The 19,619-nt window shown below is 39.0% G+C and overlaps 1 protein-coding gene across 4 annotated transcripts in view; it reads right to left on the reverse strand.

Annotated features, from left to right (window-relative positions):
• Positions 1-1,368: 1,368 nt before the first annotated feature.
• The window catches only part of b4galnt1.S (beta-1,4-N-acetyl-galactosaminyl transferase 1 S homeolog), a 65,609-nt gene continuing 47,358 nt past the window's right edge, over positions 1,369-19,619 (reverse strand). For 3 of the 4 annotated variants that reach the window (XM_018250090.2, XM_018250091.2, XM_041584434.1), the window contains 9 exons: positions 15,687-15,860; positions 15,015-15,121; positions 13,842-13,879; positions 11,609-11,789; positions 11,023-11,115; positions 8,393-8,583; positions 6,929-7,069; positions 5,482-5,719; positions 1,370-3,696 (listed from right to left, as the gene is read on the reverse strand). In XM_018250090.2, coding sequence (XP_018105579.1) covers positions 3,482-3,696; positions 5,482-5,719; positions 6,929-7,069; positions 8,393-8,583; positions 11,023-11,115; positions 11,609-11,789; positions 13,842-13,879; positions 15,015-15,121; positions 15,687-15,860 — 1,378 coding nt within the window. In that variant the 3' untranslated portion in view covers positions 1,370-3,481. Of the gene's footprint in view, positions 3,697-5,481; positions 5,720-6,928; positions 7,070-8,392; positions 8,584-11,022; positions 11,116-11,608; positions 11,790-13,841; positions 13,880-15,014; positions 15,122-15,686; positions 15,861-19,619 lie in introns of all 4 variants that reach the window. The other variant, XM_041584433.1, reaches the window with a different exon arrangement.

Raw genomic sequence — 19,619 nt, forward strand, 5'->3', positions numbered from 1 at the left:
TGCAGATAAAACATTATTTCTTCACATTACAAAAACACAACTTTGTGTATATTCAAACCATCCTTCTTGACATCATGTAAAATTGTGGGTCCATATACAGTACATGCATGCAGTCCATGGGCAGGACTGGTGTGGCATTTGCCTAAGCCAGTGTTATACAATCTTTCCGCAAGCGATGGGCTGCTGTGCGAGTTTGTGTAGATGTGATGCCATGTAGAGCTTGTCCAAAGATTCAGTTACCTTACTGTGGCCTTCTTTACGTACTGACCGCAGGTACTGTATGTGACCAAAAATGTTTGCATCAAATAAATAAATGTGGTTTATTCCAAAGGCCGGGTGAGTACAAATACACATACTAGTAATGTAGGTGAATAATAGTTAAACCATAACCTTTCCTAGATCTAGTCTGGCATGAATGTATAAGAGTATGCCAGTAGAGGGACTAAAGAGGGAAATGTTGTAGCATTAGGTTGCAGGTGACATGGGCTGTGGGCAGTATGGCTTGTGACCTGCTCAATGTTGCACTAACCTGATCCCGCCTGACGAGTGAGTAAATCTGTTGTCCCATGGATTTTGGCCTTGTCCATTTAACACTTCAACATACATGTTTTTTTTAACACAAGCAAGATCAATAAGACATTTGCTGAAAAAAGTATGATACCAAGTGGACTTGGAAAACTTTCAGTTCAATTGCATTCAATTTTTCAATGCAATTGCAATTGCATTAAGTTTGGTGCATCAACCGCAATTGCTTCAAATGCAATGCTACTGTGTCAGGTACTAAGCCTACTCACAATTGCAAAAAAGCTGGAATTTTGGGAAAAACATTGCATTTTGGAAATAAAACATGACACTAGCTCAAAATTGCACTTTGCTCACTGCAACTGCAGTGCTTGGTAGAAACCCTATCACAATAAGGCTGCAAAATCATTATAATTCTTGCCTATTATCCTGTCCCTTTTCCTCCTTAAATGATTTGTAAACTTAAAAAAAGGATGTAAAAGTGCCCAGTGTGCTCTTCTAAGCACTTTTGCAATTTACATTATTTTTTTTGGAAACAACTAATAAACTCCTAATATAATGCATTTTGTAGCTACAGTCAGTCTAGGTCAGTGATCCCCAACCAGTAGCTCGTGAGCAGCATGTTGCTCTCAGACCCCTTGGATGTTGCTCTCAGTGTCCTCAAAGCAGGGGCTTATTTTTGAATTCCAAGCTTGAAAGCAAGTTTTAATTGCATAAAAACGAAGTATAGTGCCAAGTAGAGCCTCTTATAGGCTGCCAATCCACATAGGGACTTCCAAATAGCCAATCACAGTCCTTACTTCATCATCATTTATTTATATAGTGCTGTCAAGATTACTTGGCACCCTAAGGGACTTTTTCTTACTTGTGTTGCTCCCCAACTCTTTTTACATTTTAATGTGGCTCACAGATAAAAAAAGGTTTGGGCCCCTGGTCTAGGACATATCATCAGAAGGAAAACAGAGCTCTTTTGTGATATTGCTCTGTTCAGGCAAAAGAGCAGAAACATCAGAAGGCCTTTCCCATGCCTTTCCTGAGCAGAGAAACATCAAAACAGTTCTCACAATAAATCTCAGATAAACACATTTATACTATGAACCATAATGTATGTATTTCTTTATCACTAACTACACATTCAACCCCATCAAAATTGAAAGCTATTGTGATCTGTGCCCTCAATTTTGTTGGTCATGCTAAGAAAACATGAATGTCTCTTGGTCAATCTGATGTGAGTTTCAGCCATTAAAATACAAATATGGAGACTCAAAATACAAAACCCATATCTTTCTATGGCATAATGCATGTACATGTGTGCTCTGTTTAATATTTTTGTATTGGGTATTGAAACACACATGCAGGCATGGAATCGAGGAAAAATTCCACATTTCAACATCTGTAATTTTTTCCACAAAACTGCAGCACAAGTTTTCAGTGGAAAAATGTTGCAGAGACAAAAAAGTCACCATAAGAAAAAACGCCTATTGATTTTAATGCTTTTGGAGTGAGAAAAAAAAAGTCGCTCACATAAAAAATTGCTGACCGTAAAAAAATCGTGTTGCCTATTGACTTCAATGGGTTTCATATAATTTTCTGTTTCACAAACCTTTTAGTAGTTTTGCAAATTTTTCAGCTAAACAAAACAGGACAGAATCGCTCATCACTAATCACAACAGCAAAATGACGTAAACTGATGTCAAGGTATCCATGTGCACAAGTAACGTAACTTGTCAGTGCCAACCATCAGTGTGTGGATCACCGGAGCTGCACTTGTGCATCAGTGCAAGCATTGTACACACTATACATCAGTACAATCTGGACATGTACGAGTGTAGCCAAATCTAGCAGCATTCGACTCTCATATTCATTTCACACTGAACGGAAAGATGCTCCTAAAACCAATGGCAAAATGATAGCTCCAATGATGCGTTCCACCTAAATGGACAGAAATGTGGCATTTATCAAGAGAGGGGTGGAAGATGCATGGGTAGGAGCTTTGGTGATTATGTAGGTTGGAGGAGTTGAGGTCTTTCTTTTCTAGCATCCTAGGCTCTTACTTGCTCTTACTAAGTTGCGCTTCAGAAATTGCTAGTTAGCTTTCTTGGCAGTTCCAGTGAATGGGAAAAGATTATTTTCCTGAACGGACAAATGTGAATCAGTCAGAAGCCTACAGCACTACAAATATCAGTGGAACATTGTCTATTTTGACACCCACATGACTGCAAAGTTCTACAGCCTTCTGGTTTCATGTTCTTGGTCAGTAGTTTCTCAGGATTAGTTACACTTGAAACATATATTTCAGAATGACTTCTTCCCTCAAGGGATTGTTCTGGTCCCCTTTTTTCAGTTGTGACATGAAATAGTTGCATTTACAAAATAGTCCAGAAGCACACCAGTGTATTGCTTGACAAAGGGTTTATAGGGGCCCGAAACTTTGCCCCCTTTTTGCTCATTGAGCAATACACTGGTGTGCTTGTGGATTATTTTCTACATGTACTTTTGAAGGGTCTTCCGGTTGAGCACCCAGCACTTTCAACAAGTGCATTTTGAATGGGTAGAGCACTCCACGATCGTGCAGTATGAAAAAGTTGCCTTGTCATTACCAGTTTCACAATCCAGTCACTGCCGTTCTTTGGTACACGTGAATTAACAACATTTAATTAGGCTAAAAGAGAACAAGATGCTTTTAAAAACACACACCATAGAACTGGTCCCATTATTTCTGCAGGTACTAGTCTTGCTAATACAGCTTTGCAGAATTCTTTATGGCAAAGATTTAGAGAGATCTAAACTTATCAGTTGTCATTGTTGTCATAGAGATGCTTTTGCAACATTTCCCAAATTCATTGCAGTAGAACATATTACAGGACCTGCCTGCCATATTAAGCATTGATGTGCACCAAAAAGTGAGGGGTCATTTTCAGGGCTCTCAGTTTTCTTCACTTTGACTTGACATCCTCCATCAGTTTCCAGTGGCACATTTGAATCGGTTTTTAAAATAATACAAAATTTGATTCACATTGGCACCATTATCAGAGGATTTGGGGTACCGGAACTTGGCATATTCCTTGTCCGTTTCTGTCTTGGACCAGGGTAACTGGATTTTCGAGGCATGATCTACTATGACATCATCACAGGAACCAATGTGTAGTATCCCCAGCCCATCAATGAAGAATTCTAAAACATAAGAGCAGTGCTATTTAATATATAGAGGCTATTAAAATCTATTTTCTCTTTGTGATTTTCATTTAGGAAAACAATATGTTTATTAATCAAACAGTGCACATTAATGGAGGGTAACTACTATTTCAATGACTTTTATCACTGGTTCCCAAACCTGGTCTAAGGTCATACAGAGCTACCTGTCCTGCAAGTAGATCTAGAGAAGCCTGAGAATTTGTATTTATACTGTTTCTATTGTATTGCATTTTCTATAAAAATATAAATTAATACAATAAAGACTACTTTTCAATTAATCATCTCCATATTGTAGTTGAAACTGCTAAATGCAAAGAGGCACAACTGATGATTTATCAAGTATAGGTCTTGGGGAAAAGTGAAAAAACTAGCATTATCCACCAGGTTTTCTTTACTTTGCACACTGCCCTGCACTTTCAAAACAGTTCTCTGCAAACGGGAGCTCAGAGACTAGTGTCCCCCCCAATGAATATATCACTGCCTGTGTTTGGCAGAGCTGCATTCATAAGGACAGGAAGGCATTCCCCCTTTTACTGCTATCCATCCTCTAACTCAGTTATCCCCAACCAGTAGCTCATGACCAAAATGTTGCTCCCCAACCCCTTGGGTGTTGCTCTCAGTGGCCTCAGAGCAGGTGCTTATTTTTGAATTCCTGGCTTGTTTTGGTGTACTACCAAAGAGAGGCTCCTGCAGGCTGCCAGTCCACATAAGGGCTACCAATAGTCAATCACAACCCTTATTTGGCACCACCAATTAACATTTTTCATGCTTATGTTGCTCCCCAACTCTTTTTACATCTGAATGTTGCTCACAGGTGAAAAAGGTTGGGAACCACTGTCTAATTTGTGCATCATTTACCCAGGGCCAGGTGAAATACATAGCCAAACCCTGGGCACAAGTGCTTGTAAGAGCCTTAAGAGCAGCACTGTTTGCCCCTTAGTACTCTTGCACTTACATCTCTAAATGACTCTTAGGGGCACATTTACTTAGCTCGAGTGAACGATTAGAATAAAAAATACTTAGAACGATTCGAACTAAAAATTGTTTGACTATTTGACCATTCAATAGTCGAAGTACTGTCTCTTTAAAAAAAACTTCGACCACCTACTTCGCCACCTAAAACCTACCGAGCACCAATGTTAGCCTATGGGGAAGGTCCCCATAGGTTTTCCCAGCTTTTTTTGATCGAAGGAAAATAGTTTGATCGATGGATTAAAATCCTTAGAATCGTTCGATTCGAAGGATTTAATCGTTCGATCGAACGATTTTTCCTTCGACCCATAGTAAATGTGCCCATTAAAGACAGTGGTTCCAAATGTGTGGGACTGTACCACCCCCGTAGAGAGATCCAGAACCTTGGCTGGGTCCAGCCTGATGGCCAGTAAGGGTTATATTTGAACCTCAAGATTTTCCCATATTATCCTAGAAGCCCAGTTTGGAGGTCAGTTAGACTGATATTTGCAGGTGAACACCTATTAATTGTCCTAGACACTGTTGAAACAATGGCTAAATAGCTGATGCAGCAGTATTTTCATATATCTGTTGCATTGTTATAAATTACACACGCAATATGAAAGCCAATAAGCAGATAATATTCCCAGGCAACCTGGGTATAAGGCAAAGCAGTTAAGATGGTTAGCCAACTAATGTAAGGTGATGTAAAGTGTTCTATATGAACATGTTGATTTTGTAACAAGAATAGCAGTAGACACTTCTGATTGGCACATTATGTGACACTGAAGGCATTTACAGCGTTACACTTACCTAGATGTCCTATTCGAGACAATCGTGGGTCAAAACCGACTTGCAGAGCTTTTTCTGTTCGTGCTAGGAAAAAATTTACTACTCCATCAGTGACCACACAGTTAGGGAAGCCTTCTATGGCATGATGGTAGCCTTGATGTGTCATCAGGCAATCGCCTTCCTTGCCTCCGGGAAATACGGTAATCTTCTGCCGATATGTGGTATAATATCCTGTGATTTCTCTAACAGAACCGCCCACCTAGAACAGAAAAATTTTCAAAACGTTTTTTAACAGACATGATTTCGCTATGTAGTTACATTACTATCAAATGAACAGTTTGATGCCCGGTGTGCATACATTTACCTACGTTTGTGGCATGTAGAGACCCAAAAATTAAAATTGTGCAAATGACTTTTATTGGTTGCCTATCCAACTTCTGAAAAATACATCACCGTGCCTGTGTATTGTGTGTCATAACACAACCTCAGCATATTCTATATATGTTCTCTACCGTCATTTTCTCTTTTTGTTTCTCCTGTTTTCTTCTTCCCTCCTGTTCTCTATAACCTTCTCTGATGCCACCTTCTTCATTTATAAAACACTTCTCCATCCATTGCCGGACTGTGAAACCAGGGGCCCACCCAAAAACCTTAGACCAGGGGCCCACCATAAAAACTTAGACCAGGGGCCCACTCTCAGTACTAATATTCTTCATCTCCTCAATCAACCTCTATTCTCCTAGTCTGTTTTCTTTACATACTATAGTACTATAATCAATTATTCCATCTATTTAGCCTCTTTGTTCTCATAGAAATAGGGAATGGTCATGAAATAGGCCAAAAGTTTAGCAGCATGAGGGTCCACTGACACCTGAGCCCACCAGGAGTTTTCCTGGTATCCCAGTGGGCCAGTCCGACACTGTCTCCATCTCTTCCCTACTTCCCTCACAGCAATCGTTTCTCTTTCAATTTGTGCTTTTTAATCTCTATTTTATTTGTATACAGGAATGTGGAGGAGCAAAAGAAAGCTCCAGCATTACAATAAAATTTGTTCTGGGATTCAAAACTCTTGCACCCCCCTCCCCTTCAGAAATATGGAGGGATGGCCTACCTGTGCATCCTTCCAGCCCAGGGTAATTGTATGTTTGTTTTGGATATATGGAGGGGGTTATGCAAGAAGCCATGCGTATAGGATGTTGGTGGCAGTAGTAGTTTTCACCCAAACCAGTGCTGTAATCTATAGCAGAATTGTTTCTTGTGGTGTCCCATGTAGAAGTGGGTTGGAAGGCTTTGCCTTTTCCACTTTTGAACGTAAGTAAAGGTGGAATGGAGTAAGAGCTACAGAATTAGAGGGCTATTCATGCCAAAATTATTTTTAAGTTTGTAGTGGGTTGGAAGGCTTTGCCTTTTCCACGGCCATGCCCATGGCCTACACAAGAATTCCCATATGCTCAGTAACAACACTCACCAAATCCAGAGTTGTCTTTTCCAAAATGTCGACTAACTTCTCAATTTTTGTCCGGGGGCTAAATATGAAGTCATCATCAACCCACAAGACATATTTTGTGGTGACTTGAGAGATGGCTAAATTCCTGCCAGCAAACCAGCCCTTCAATGAGAAATACAGTAAATAAATTCAGAATGATGCTGTTGCTTCTTGATTATTTTACATCTGTCATCATGCTCAGTATTGTCAACATTCTGCTCCTCCCACGCATACTTCCAATGTAACAGGAACAGGTAAAGGAGAAGGAAAATAGTCTTGCACTTGGGGGTGCCAAATGTTAGGCACCCCCAAATGATTACCTGAAACCCCGGTCCGGTCCTCCTAGCAGCAGAAAACTGAACCAGGGTTATTCCAACGATCACCACAGAGTGCTCATCTTCTGGCTTCTTCTTTCTTCAAATTTCCCAGGCAGACACATGTGCAGTAGAACGAAATAGATGACTTTTTAGTTAAAGTTCGGCTTTTCATTCTACTGCGCATGTGCAGCCGCACAAAGAAAGAGGAAGACGGAAGAGGATCGATCCGTGGTGCTCACTGGAAGAACCCCGGGCCGGTGCAGTTTTCTGCTGATAGGAGCACCAGCCCAGGGTTTCAGGTAAGTAAATACCATCACTTGGGGGTGCCTAACATTTGGCATTTGGCATAATGTTCTAAAGTAAAATCTACTAAAGTTCATCTACTACTTCTTAATATATTAGACCAGATTCAAGTAGATGATAAAGTCCTTATTCAAATCTACATCCAAATGCCCCATAGCGCCAAATGCAATTCAGCTAGAAAAACGTTTTTAACTGTTTATTACATGAAAACTTTATTGAAGGCTGTGGGAAAAAAACTGGAATTGAATTAGGAGACAAGTTTTTTTTTTTCTCCTCAAATGGAATCTCGCCTATAAGTTTTCACGTGCTAAGCCATAAAATAATGTTTTTTCATGAATCTGGCCCGTTATGTGCAATTTATGTCTAGTCTCCAGCAATAAACCAGTGGTACTGTATTCCAGTATTCTAGTATACCTGATGGTATAAAATGTACACATTTTATATGTACACGTATATCCCTTATCCAGAAACCAGTTATTCAAAAAGCTCTAAATACAAGAAGGCCATCTCCTATGGAGCCAACTTTTAGCAAAATATTTCCTTTTTCTCTGTAATAAAACAGTACTTTGTCCATGATGGTAACTAAGTTGAATGAATCCATATTGGTGATAAAACACTATTTCGGTTTATTTTATGTTTCATTTTAGCAGACTTAAGGTGCTGAGATCCAAATTACAGAAAGATCGCTTATTCAGTAAAGATTCCAGATAATAGATCCTATACCTGAACCAAGATAGCCAATGCTAAAGATAAACTCAAACACAGTAAACCATAAAATGTAACAAAAGACAAACATGATTGTGGTTTCAGGTATGGTGTATCTTACCTTTCCAAAAGGCATAATATATTGCTCGATAAAGGGTCCCTCAACCTTCTGCGGCTTCTCGCTGTCATCCGCGATGATAATAGGGACCGTAGGGTAATACTTTCTAATGCTGTCTATCAAATTCTGCAGCTTGTCATAGCGAAGGAAAGTTTTTGTAGCGATGGTGACCAAGGTGCTGATATTGTATTTGGCTATAAAACATTAAATGACCTAATATATAATTGCAACTCATTTATATAACAATTAATATTCTAAGCACTATAATACCAGAATGTAAATGAACAAAAGGTTTCTTTTCAGCATGAGAAGGCTATTGTAGATTTCAGCAATATTGTGGTTACAAATGTTATCTTGGGCTGCTATCCAGTACAGTTTTCCAGAATGCTCTTAGCAATTATTAACAATAACAGTCATTTTGTTTTATTTGCTTAGATCTCTTAGTTGTCTCCTTGCGTTTTATCTTTTAACTGTATAATAGCAGAAAATAAAACAAATTGTAAGTGTTGGCACAGTCTCATTGACCAAGGCTAGTCCAGCTGCTTTTTTTTCTTAAAAAATCAGGTTTGTGTTTGATGTTGTGACTTTATTAACCCTCCTGCTCCCCGTAGGGCCCATTCAACTAAAGGCTGCCCCGGAAATGGTTTTTCTTGTTTTTTCTCTTCAAATGCTTTTGAACACTTTGGGGCAGATTTACTAAGGGTCGGAGTGAATTTTCGAAGTTAGAAACTTTGAATTTCTAACTATTTTTTGGGTACTTCGACCATCGAATAGGCCTAAATTCGACTTCGATTCAAAGTAGAAAGTTCGACTTCAAAAAGTACTGTCTCTTTTAAAAAGTTTGACTTCGACACTTCGCCATCTTAAACCTGCCGAATTGCTATGTTAGCCGATGGGGACCTCCTAGAACCCATAGTCAACATTTGGCTAGGTCTTTAGAAGTCGAAGGAAAATCGTTTGATCGATCTATGAAATCTTTCGAATCGTTCGATTCGAAGGATTTCATCGTACAATCGAACAATTTTCATTCGACTGAAAACAGGCAAATTCGATTCTAAGTCGAAGTAATCCAATTCGATGGTCGAATTTCAAAGTATTTTCCACTTCGAAATTCGACCCTTGATAAATCTGCCCCTTTGGCTCCTTTTCAGGTTACACTGTTGAGAAGCATTTGATATAAGGGAAAGTCTTGTTCAGGCAAAATTCCTCACTCCCTTCAATGTATGATTTCTGTCCTTGATAATAATGGTGTGCATACTAACCTGAAGACCAATGGTTCCCTAACAGAAAGGCTATTTTGAATAGAGAATGCCTATTTGCTTATCTATATACTCTTAGGTAGCCAAGATTGAAGATCAGTAAATTATAAAGCCCCTACACCCAGGCCTTAAAAGATAAGTAAAATCAAGTCTGTCCCTGCCTATTCTCTACCCTGGTGGCTCTGCCTGTTGATACAATGTTGCAAAAGTCTTAGTTCCCCAGCAAAGACAGGTCTGTTAATCAGCTGCCTTGTCTTACATTGTATCAACAGTCACCAGGGCAGAGAATAGAAAGGGACAGACCACTGCTTTCAATAGCAATACATTTACAAATAACTTAAAAACCATAGAAAATTGGTAATGAATGGATATGGGGAGGTTGCTTAGAATTGTGTTTTCTTGTGTTAGGCAAAAAAATATTTTTGGGTTTGACTTATCCTTTAAGAATTCAAATGATAGCTCTCATACATCTACAAAACTTTGTATAGCCAAAGCCATGACCAAAAGTTAGTCTTGACTGTTTTGAACAGAAAAAATCCAAAAACTACTATTGTAGACTAACGTAAATATTTCCAGAATGTAAATCAAAAATGAAAGTGAGCGTGAAATAGGCAAGGATTAGTGATGGGCGAATAAATTCGCCTGACACAATTTTGCGGTGAATTTCTGCATTTCACCGCCAGCTAATAAATTCGCAAATCTCCCGGCGAAATTCAGAATTTGCGAAAATTCAGCATCAATTTCTGATTTTTCGGGACAACATTCGAATTGCTCGATTTTTCCGTGAAAACGTTCGAATTGCTTGAATTTTTTGTGAAACCATTTGAATTGCTTGATTTTTTAGTGAAAACATTCGAATTGCACTATTTTTCACCAAAATGTTCGAATTTCGCGATTTTTTTGTGAACTTTCCAATTTCACGATTTTTCACTAATTTTTCACGGTTTTCACAGGAGAAATTCACACATCACTAGCAAGGATTTCCTGAAATAAGATATTGAATTAGACCTTTGAAAAGATAAGCCTTGGGGTTTCTCATACATAGGCATCTTCCTTGAAACCATGTATAGTTTCACTTTAAGGGGAGACGTTCACAGTTCCATTATTCATTGTATTAACTGTACAAACCCTTTCTGTATCTGAAGTGAAAAAACTCTTCTAATCTAATACAATGATGTTGCATATACTAGAAAGATCTGGGTGGCTAAAACATCCCCGCTATCATTAATCCACGTTATATAATAAGAAGTAGCATGCACTGATCTCAAAAGACTTTTCTATAAGAGACATTATGAAATCCAAAAAGTATAATTTTCTCCAATAACTTGTACTACAACTTTTAAAATGATAAATCACTGGAGTGAAGATACTTACAGTTACTTGATCCAGAGTCATATAGCCTAGGAATTCTAGGATGGCGAATTTTGATATGAAAAGTGGCTGAATGCTCATCTGTCTGAAGTTTCACTAAGGAAAAAAAACAGTACAGGTATAACTAACATGCACTTATAGACCGTTCTTGAATATTTATAGGGATGTTTTCATTTGACATTTCTATGAATTTTTGCCCTGTATTTAGTGTCACTAAAGGAACCTGCCTCCACCTAAACACCTAAGCATGTAAAGTCAAGAGACCACCTAATGTAAGGCAGTGGTGTAACAATGTTTAGCTGTTACCCAAAAAAAATGCATGCCATTCCAAGCCTCCTGAGCTACATCAACACTTGCAGGGGACTGTAAGGTTAATTGGAATTTAGGGACCCTGTTTGTCTAAAAATGCACCCATCTAAGTGTGATGGCTAATGGGTCATTTTTACAGACGCAGGATCTCCTCGTCCTGGGCCAGCAAAGTGCCCAAAATTATCTTTCCATCCAATTAAAACACTCCTCTGTGACTTTCTAGTACAAGCCTTTGCCCAATGCTTTCCTTATCAAATACAAAAGTTATGTTAGTACATACCAATGTCAGCTGTGTTTGGATTGAAAATAGTGTTGGTATATGAAATAAACTGGAGTTGGCGATTCAGGTTGTCCATATTAGGGCTGGATAGTGTAATGCGCCCTTCTCCGGCTCCTTTAACTGTAACTCCCTCCACTTCGGCAGCAGTGTTAAAAGTTCCCATACTGGATGACATGCTCACCTAAAGAAAACAAACAATGGGTCAAATTATTTAATGAGAAAATATTATTTTACAGTTTATAATGTGAAAAGTTATGGGCAAAATTCAATTTGTGGAGAAAAAAAAACAAATTCAGTTCCATTTTTCCCCATAGAGTGCAATAGGGTTTTCATGTAATAAACAGTGAGATAAGGTCTTCTCATTGAATTTTCTCTATGTAAAAAATCTTATTAGTGGATAACCTGTCCTCATCAAATTGATGGACCAATATATTGTGGACCAATATATTGTACACTGAAGATACAGAGAAATGTACAAATCTAAATACGGGTTTGGGATCTATTACCTGGATGCCCATTATCAAGAAAGCTCAGAAATACAGGAATGATATTCAGGGCCACCATCAGGGGGTCACAGGGGGGACAGTCCTCCCGGGCCCGGATGATTTTTAGCTTTGAGGGGGGCCCGGCCAACCAAATTTCGCCGGCAAAATTTCGCACGGGAGCAACTCCCCAAGGAAGGGCCCCTGATCCCCCCAAGGAAAGGCCCCTGATCCATCAATGTAGGGCCCCTGAACCATCAATGCAGGGCCCCTGACCCCCCCCATGCAGGGCCCCTGATCCTCCCAAGGAAGGGCCCCTGATTCATCAATGCAGGGCCCATGAACCATCAATGTCCATGTGACCATGTGACCTGGTGGGGGGTGTGGTTAGGGGAGGCGTGGTTATGGGAGGCGTGGTTAAGGGAGGCGTGGCGAGGGGGCCCACAAAATTTTGTTGTGCGGGCCCCGTTATTTCTGATGGCGGCCCTGATGATATTATGTACAAAATTCTATTTAAAAAAGCAGTAGGTTTTTGTGCTTGATGGGAACGAAGCATCTACTCCTAATATTATGTGTATATATATATTTTTTTTTTGTTTTAGGTTTTTTTAGGTAGCCTCAACAACATGATTCCTCTTATCAGGAATACCACAGGTCACATTTGGCAAACTGTAGAAGGCACGAGAGGATGTATGACCACCTTCCTTCAAACTGAATGAAAGGATTTGAAATGAAAGCTAAGCACAACATTATTGTTTCGGCCCAATTCAGCTCTTTTTACCCCATGTCTTGTTACCCCATGTCTGTATGAGACATGCATGGCTTTGATCATCAATACAAGTTGATTTTAATTCAATTATACTTCTACTCACCTCAGATGGTATCCCTTGGGAAGCTATGTGGACTACTAGTATGCTACTAGATCTTAAATACAACATGCGTCAGCATATGCCATGGCCCTCGGATAACAAGTAAGCCCAAAGAATTACAGGAGTGTAAATGTGCTTAATTATTTACAAATGCTGTAATAGTGCAGCATTATTTTCTGTCACATAAGAGGTTCAAAGTTCATATATTTATATGCCCTTATGATTAAAATCTCCTTATCTCTTTCATGCTCAGTCTGAAAACACAGCACCAGTACATCCAAGCTGCCTCTTCAGAGTTGAATTGAAATCATTTTCTCAAAGCACCTGAATCAGCCCTGTGTGCCATTACTATCCCTCGAAATCTGATTAGGGGATGAATACCCTGTGCATGTTGCTTTCTCTCTGGCTCATTTTCACTGAGCTAACAACAGGCTCCTCTGCAAGCAAACTAAAGACACAGCTACATATATTGGTTTTGGGTTCTTCAATAATAAGAGCTTCATTTGTGTTCAAGAAGCATAACACAATCCATGATCTAGAAACTGAAAAGAGAATAAGCTAAGACTTGTTATGTTGTTATTTTCTATAGAATTTCCTACGTACCCTTTACAATTATTTATGAACATGTGTTGAGAGAAGCTCCCTCACTCTAGGCTCCCATTTGGCAGTGGTCCAAGCTAAATTCTCCCATAAAGTGTGGCTAAACAAAAGAATATAAAACAACCCGAACCCTATAGAGATATTAGAAATATATAGAGATTACAATAGGAGATCTCACCCCCTCCACCAGGTTATAGCTCCATTTCGACAATTCAAACTTAACTGAATTAACAACAAAATGCTTAGCATGCAGTTTCAGGATAAAAAAAGTCATCTATTTACCTTGTAAACCTTTTTAAGGAAATCTTGGAGACTAAGACCTAAAAGAGAAAAGATTTTTGATATGAAATCAGTCTTATGGGTACATCTGGTGTACTCCCCAGTATGTCCTGATGTATGTTTCCCTCAAAAAGGAATTTCAGCGGTACACTTTCTGTTCTGCCAACGTTCCCTTGTATAAGGGTCAGCAAACAGCGTTTTTAAGCTTCTAAAGTCACTTGGGACAGAACAGTTGGCTAGCTGTACTACAGAAATTTTTGGAAAAAAGTGCCATCCCTAGTGATGGGTGAATTTATTATTATTCTAGGCAAATTCCCACGATTGGAAAAATGGACGCCGGCATTCGATTTTTGGTTGCTGGCGTCCAACAAAACGGACACGCCAGCGCCGTTTCACAAATTTTTCGCCGCTTCGCGAATTTTGCATTTTTCTGGTGCCAGTGCAGGAGATCAAGAGAAACTCAGGGCTTTTTTAAAAAAAAATCCTTGAGTGCAGGTTGAGCAGTCAATATGGGGACTGTCTTGCAGAAAACTCGACAGTTGGGAGGAAAGGGATAACATCACAGACCATGGAAGCAATATTGATGCCCTTAGGAAGGAATGTTAAAATGTTTTATTAAAATCTCTACCCTGTGGTAGGGTAGGAATAGCTATGACAGGGGCACTTGTTTCACCCCATTAATTAAACCCTGAGTGAGGTATGGATATAAGGTGGACCCTGCTGGATGAGCGTCCCACTGCATATTTGATAGGGGAAACAGGGTCAAGACAGATCCCTCTCAATGAGGAGGGGTTTGGGAACCCTGTACATCTTTCACCTCCTTCTTCCCACATTAGTGACTGTTGCATTTTCTATTCCAGGAATTCAAAGCATGCTGAGTTTTCTCCAGTTCCAATTGTTTAGGCTGCAGATCTGAATGATTTCAACAATAGAAGGTCACCATTTCATGTATGGCTCCTCAAATGGTATCCATCTATCAACCCACAATGCTTAACAAGCAGATACTTTATGTGACTGGCCTGTGTATATCCATGTTAACTCTCCCTTTAGTCAAAATAGGGACTAATAAATGGGGCAAGACAGGAAAAGTCTAACAAAATCAATAGGCATTGTATGTTACCAAGCAACAAATGATACAGATCAACATGTGTGGATAGACTATTACAAATCCCTCACCTGGTATAATTATTGTCTTAAGTGGATGGACTTCAACCCCCTGTGTGGGATACTGCAGCGGAGAGTTGGCCTTTGCAATAATAAGCCTGTCTGTTGGATTGTGATACCTAAACATAAAAAAACAAAAATGTTATTTAAAAAAACAATAGCAATAATCCAACTGACAAAACACTGGAAAAGATCTGTTTTCAGTAAGTCATAAAACGTGAAAAAGTGATGTTTTTTGTTCAGTAAACACAGTAGTACACTGGAATCTCTGATTATTCTTTTTGGCACTGAGGAAATACAGTATATCCAAGTAAAATAGGTCACACTAGGAATTAAAATGCTACTGTTACATTTAAGGATAGTGAAAGTCTCTGAGGATTTTGTGCCACATTCTGAGTATGCAAACCTCCAACATCTTTGATTAACGTGTTTGTTGTTTCTTATAATCTTATATTCTAGAAAGCCTTTCTACCACATTTTCATCCTATGGGTTCTATTCTAGCTTTTACCCCAACACCCTACTGTCTGTTCTTGGTGCCTAGATACTAACTGTCACCCTCTAGATGGCTTTCTCCATACCACCCTCCACATTGTTCACCTAGATGTCCTTCTGCTCCTTTCTTTTCTCCTTTCTCTGATTTTTTAGTGCCCACCTTTGCCAACTTTATCATTATACCTTCTCACCTCATATTATATTTCTTGAATTCTTGCTCTCTCCGTTTTTTTGTTTCATCAAGCTCGGATTCATCGATAGCTGAAGTAAAATCGATTGCATAGGGCTTTCCAAAGAGCTCCTGTCTGAAAGGAATGTTCAGAGTGGCTTCGGCTTCACATTTGCAACTGTTTTTTGGAAGCAACCTGTGTGATAAGACAAATGTTATTTAGCCCACAGTGACCTCAAGAAATATTCCCCAAGCACAAAACTGTGAGCCACACCACTTATATCATTAGTCAAATTTGAGGATGAACTACTGGTAGACACTTTCTCATCACAATCCTTCCCTAAATGTCCTTGTACACACAATATACCTGAGATTGAAATTGCCTTCATGTTTGAATTAAAACGTATTCATTTTCCAGACTAGAATACTAAATATTACCCTGAAAAACAAAACTTTCCAACTACAGATGTCAAACATTCAGGTCTATACTTTACAGGGTACATGTTATTTGTAATAATTTCATTATTCTATTATTAATTTATTTATTTCTATAATACATTTGCTGATCCATCTATATTTTTCTCATTTTAACCATTTGTTTAGCTTCCCTTTTTTTAATAAGCTGCTATCGACCACTATTTATAGAGCTGGTTAAATAGAAGCAGAAAAATGTACAGTTTGGACACAGGGAGATTTTATTTGCTTTAGCGCTAGTGATTTTTTTGTAGCTTGGGTCAGAGACCAATCACCCAAAGCTGAGTGGTGTGTTTTTAAACCACATGATTGCACAAGGTAGGCAGTTTGATATCTGGCACTTAAAATCTCCCTTTAGAAATGTATAAAACAAGTGCAAATGCCATATTTTTTTGCTCTTTACCACGTAGGAACTAAGTTCAGCATTTTACGCTTTATAAGCTACATGGACACAGAACCAACATGGGGGACTGTTGCAGTAAAACACTGTACTGGACATGGAGATATTCTGTCATACAGAGTGAAATGACATTGGTGGAAGGGAGGTACCCTTTGCAGGAGGCTTCTGGTTGGTGAGGTCTCCTGTACAGGGGCGATAACCCTAGGGACACTCGCTCTCATAAGATGGAATATTTTAAAAATTCAGTTGCAAAAGTGCTCAGGGGAGCAGTTTAAAGGTTTGAAAATACATCCCAATACCTTTCAAAATATATATAGACCGAAGCACAAGTGTGGTGTGTGAAAAAAGATGAAATGTGACTAGTATTTGTGGCCAAACATATACCTTGAACATCCACATAGTCGTCAGACCTGTTCTGCCTCTACTGATGACTTGTATGCAAGTGCAACCAATTCTGGAGAACCCTGGAATAATTCCCATCCTTGACATGGTATAATTCCTGCATTTCCATGTCAAAAATGTACAAAAACGCAGATGTGCAATAGTAGTAGTTTGGATGCATCAAACTCAATTGCAGCAGATGAAACTGGTCACATTCCTAGTCACAATTACCTGGAAAAAATGTTCAATTCTCTTCATTCTTCTTTAACTGCACTTTCCACAATATGGGCCAGATTTAATTAAACGAGAAAGATGTATCTCCTTATTCAAGTCTAGATTTAGTCAGGATGATAAAGAATTGTGCTGGGTTTCCAGGCTGGTTCAGGCAGGACCAACTCCAAAGCCACAGAAACCATAATGGATGCCTAAAATCCCACAACTCCCCTTTAAAAAATTACATCGGATGTGGAAACATGCGCGAATAAAAGGGAGGGGACAGGGACGACGAACGTCAGCTGGCCTAAGGGTGCCCACTATGTAAATCCGGCTCTGGTTCAGATAGGGGTGCCAGTTTCAAAGCAGATGCTCACAAGTACCACAATGAGACCAGACCACTCTACGGATTCACATGTAGGATCAGTGACTGCCAAGATTTTGGCTTTCTGGAAACGATCACACAGTACACACACACACACAGTATAATAACAGTATAACTAGGGATGCACCGAATCCAGGATTCAACCTTTTTCAGCAGGATTCGGATTTGGCCGAATCCTTCTGCCTGGCTGAATCAAATCCTAATTTGCATATGCAAATTAGGGGCGGGGAGGGAAATTGCGTGACTTTTTGTCACAAAACAAGGAAGTAAATCATTTTCCCCTTCCCACCCCTAATTTGCATATGCAAATTAGGATTCGGATTCGGTTTAGTATTCTGCCGAATCTTTCGTGAAGGATTCGGCGGTTCGGCCGAATCTAAAATAGTGGATTCGGTGCATCCCTAATAATAACATTTCTGATTTCTACTACAGTTATGGGATCTATTATCCAGAATGCTAGAGACCAGTTCTGCATTTTGCCAACACCATAAGACCAGTTTTCTGAATAAGGGGTCTTTCTGTAATTTGGCTCTCGATACCTTGTCTGCTAAAATCATTTAAACATTAAATAAACTAGGGATGCGCTGAAAACACTATTTTGGGATTTAGCAAATCTCGAATCCTTCATGAAATATTCAAACATAAAACAAATTGAAACCCTAATTTGCATACACATATGCAAATTAGGACGAGGAAAGGTTAAAGATAACCATGCACTTGGTAAAAAAATGTTATAACAAAAACACGTGATTTTAAGGAAATACATTCTTTTTGGCAAGGCACTTGAATTCGGGCAAATCCGAATTGCCCAAGCTTTCTGGATAATGGGTAAATCGGCACCCCAAGTGATTTTTGCTTTTCTTGTCCTCTAAGAAGCTATTTGAGAAAAGCATAATAAAAAACTGACATTCAAGAGATACACCAGAAAATAATCTTTTTTTATATCCATCATAACATTATCATTGAATACTATAATATAATATTGCCATAAAAGTATTAGCCTGATGCTTTTATATTACCTTTCTTACCCCCATGTTCCTCTATGAGGGGGCTGCCATATTTGTGCAGCAGTAGTCTGTTAGCATTAGAAACTCTAAGGGGCAGATTTATCAAAGGTCAAGGTGAATTTTCGAATTAAAAAAAAAATCAAATTTCGAGCTATTTTTATGTACCAAGACTAGGTAATAGTCCAAATTCGATTCAAATTAGAGGAAAATTAGAATATCGAAATTTATCATGTACTGTCTCTTTAAAAATTCGACTTCGACCATTTACCATCTAAAACCTGCCGAATTGCTGTTTTAGCCTATGAGGGACCTCCTAGAACCCAATTGGAGTCAATTGGTGGACTACGAATTTTTTTTTCATATTCGATCGAATGCGATATTACTTCGATTCGTATGATTCAAATTCAGCTGAATACTGACCTATTCTATCAAAAACTGACCTATTCGGCCAAAAAAAACTTCGACTTGATTTCGGTTTGTCTTTTTGAATTCAAATTTCTAAGTTTTTCAAATTCAAAATTCTACCCTTGATAAATATGCCCCTAACTGACAGGTTGAGATGGGATAGTCAGGTTGGCAAAACAGTCAAGTTTAGGAACTTCAAGTAACAATTGATCATTTTTATCAGCAAAAAATGATCAACGTGACCGATAGATAAATTTTAATGCAGACTAATATTTTGAAAAGAAAATTTTTAGTGTCAGTATCACTTTAAGGGACACTTAATCAGAATTATATGCATGCTTCCAAGTTTGCAAAACTATTGCTATACCTATATCCATTATCTGGAAACCTGTTATCAAGACAGCTACAAATTACAGGAAGGCCATCTCCCATAGGGGCAAATTTACTAAGCGCTGAAAATGTGCTAGCGACGCCTTCGCCGCACTTCGCCAGGCGAAGTTTCGCCGCCAATTCACTAAAATCCGAAGTTGTGCTCAGGGAGGCGAAAGGTAGCGAAGTTGCACTAGCGTTAATTCGTCAAGCAAAGCAAATGCGCAAATTAGTGAATTAGCATAGTTACGTCCCTTCGCAATAGCGCAACTTCGTCTGGCGTAAGGGTGCGAAGTAGCACTAGAGTAGGTCCACTTCGCT

This window comes from Xenopus laevis, chromosome 2S (assembly GCF_017654675.1).
Source record: "Xenopus laevis strain J_2021 chromosome 2S, Xenopus_laevis_v10.1, whole genome shotgun sequence".
Lineage (NCBI taxonomy): Eukaryota > Metazoa > Chordata > Amphibia > Anura > Pipidae > Xenopus > Xenopus laevis.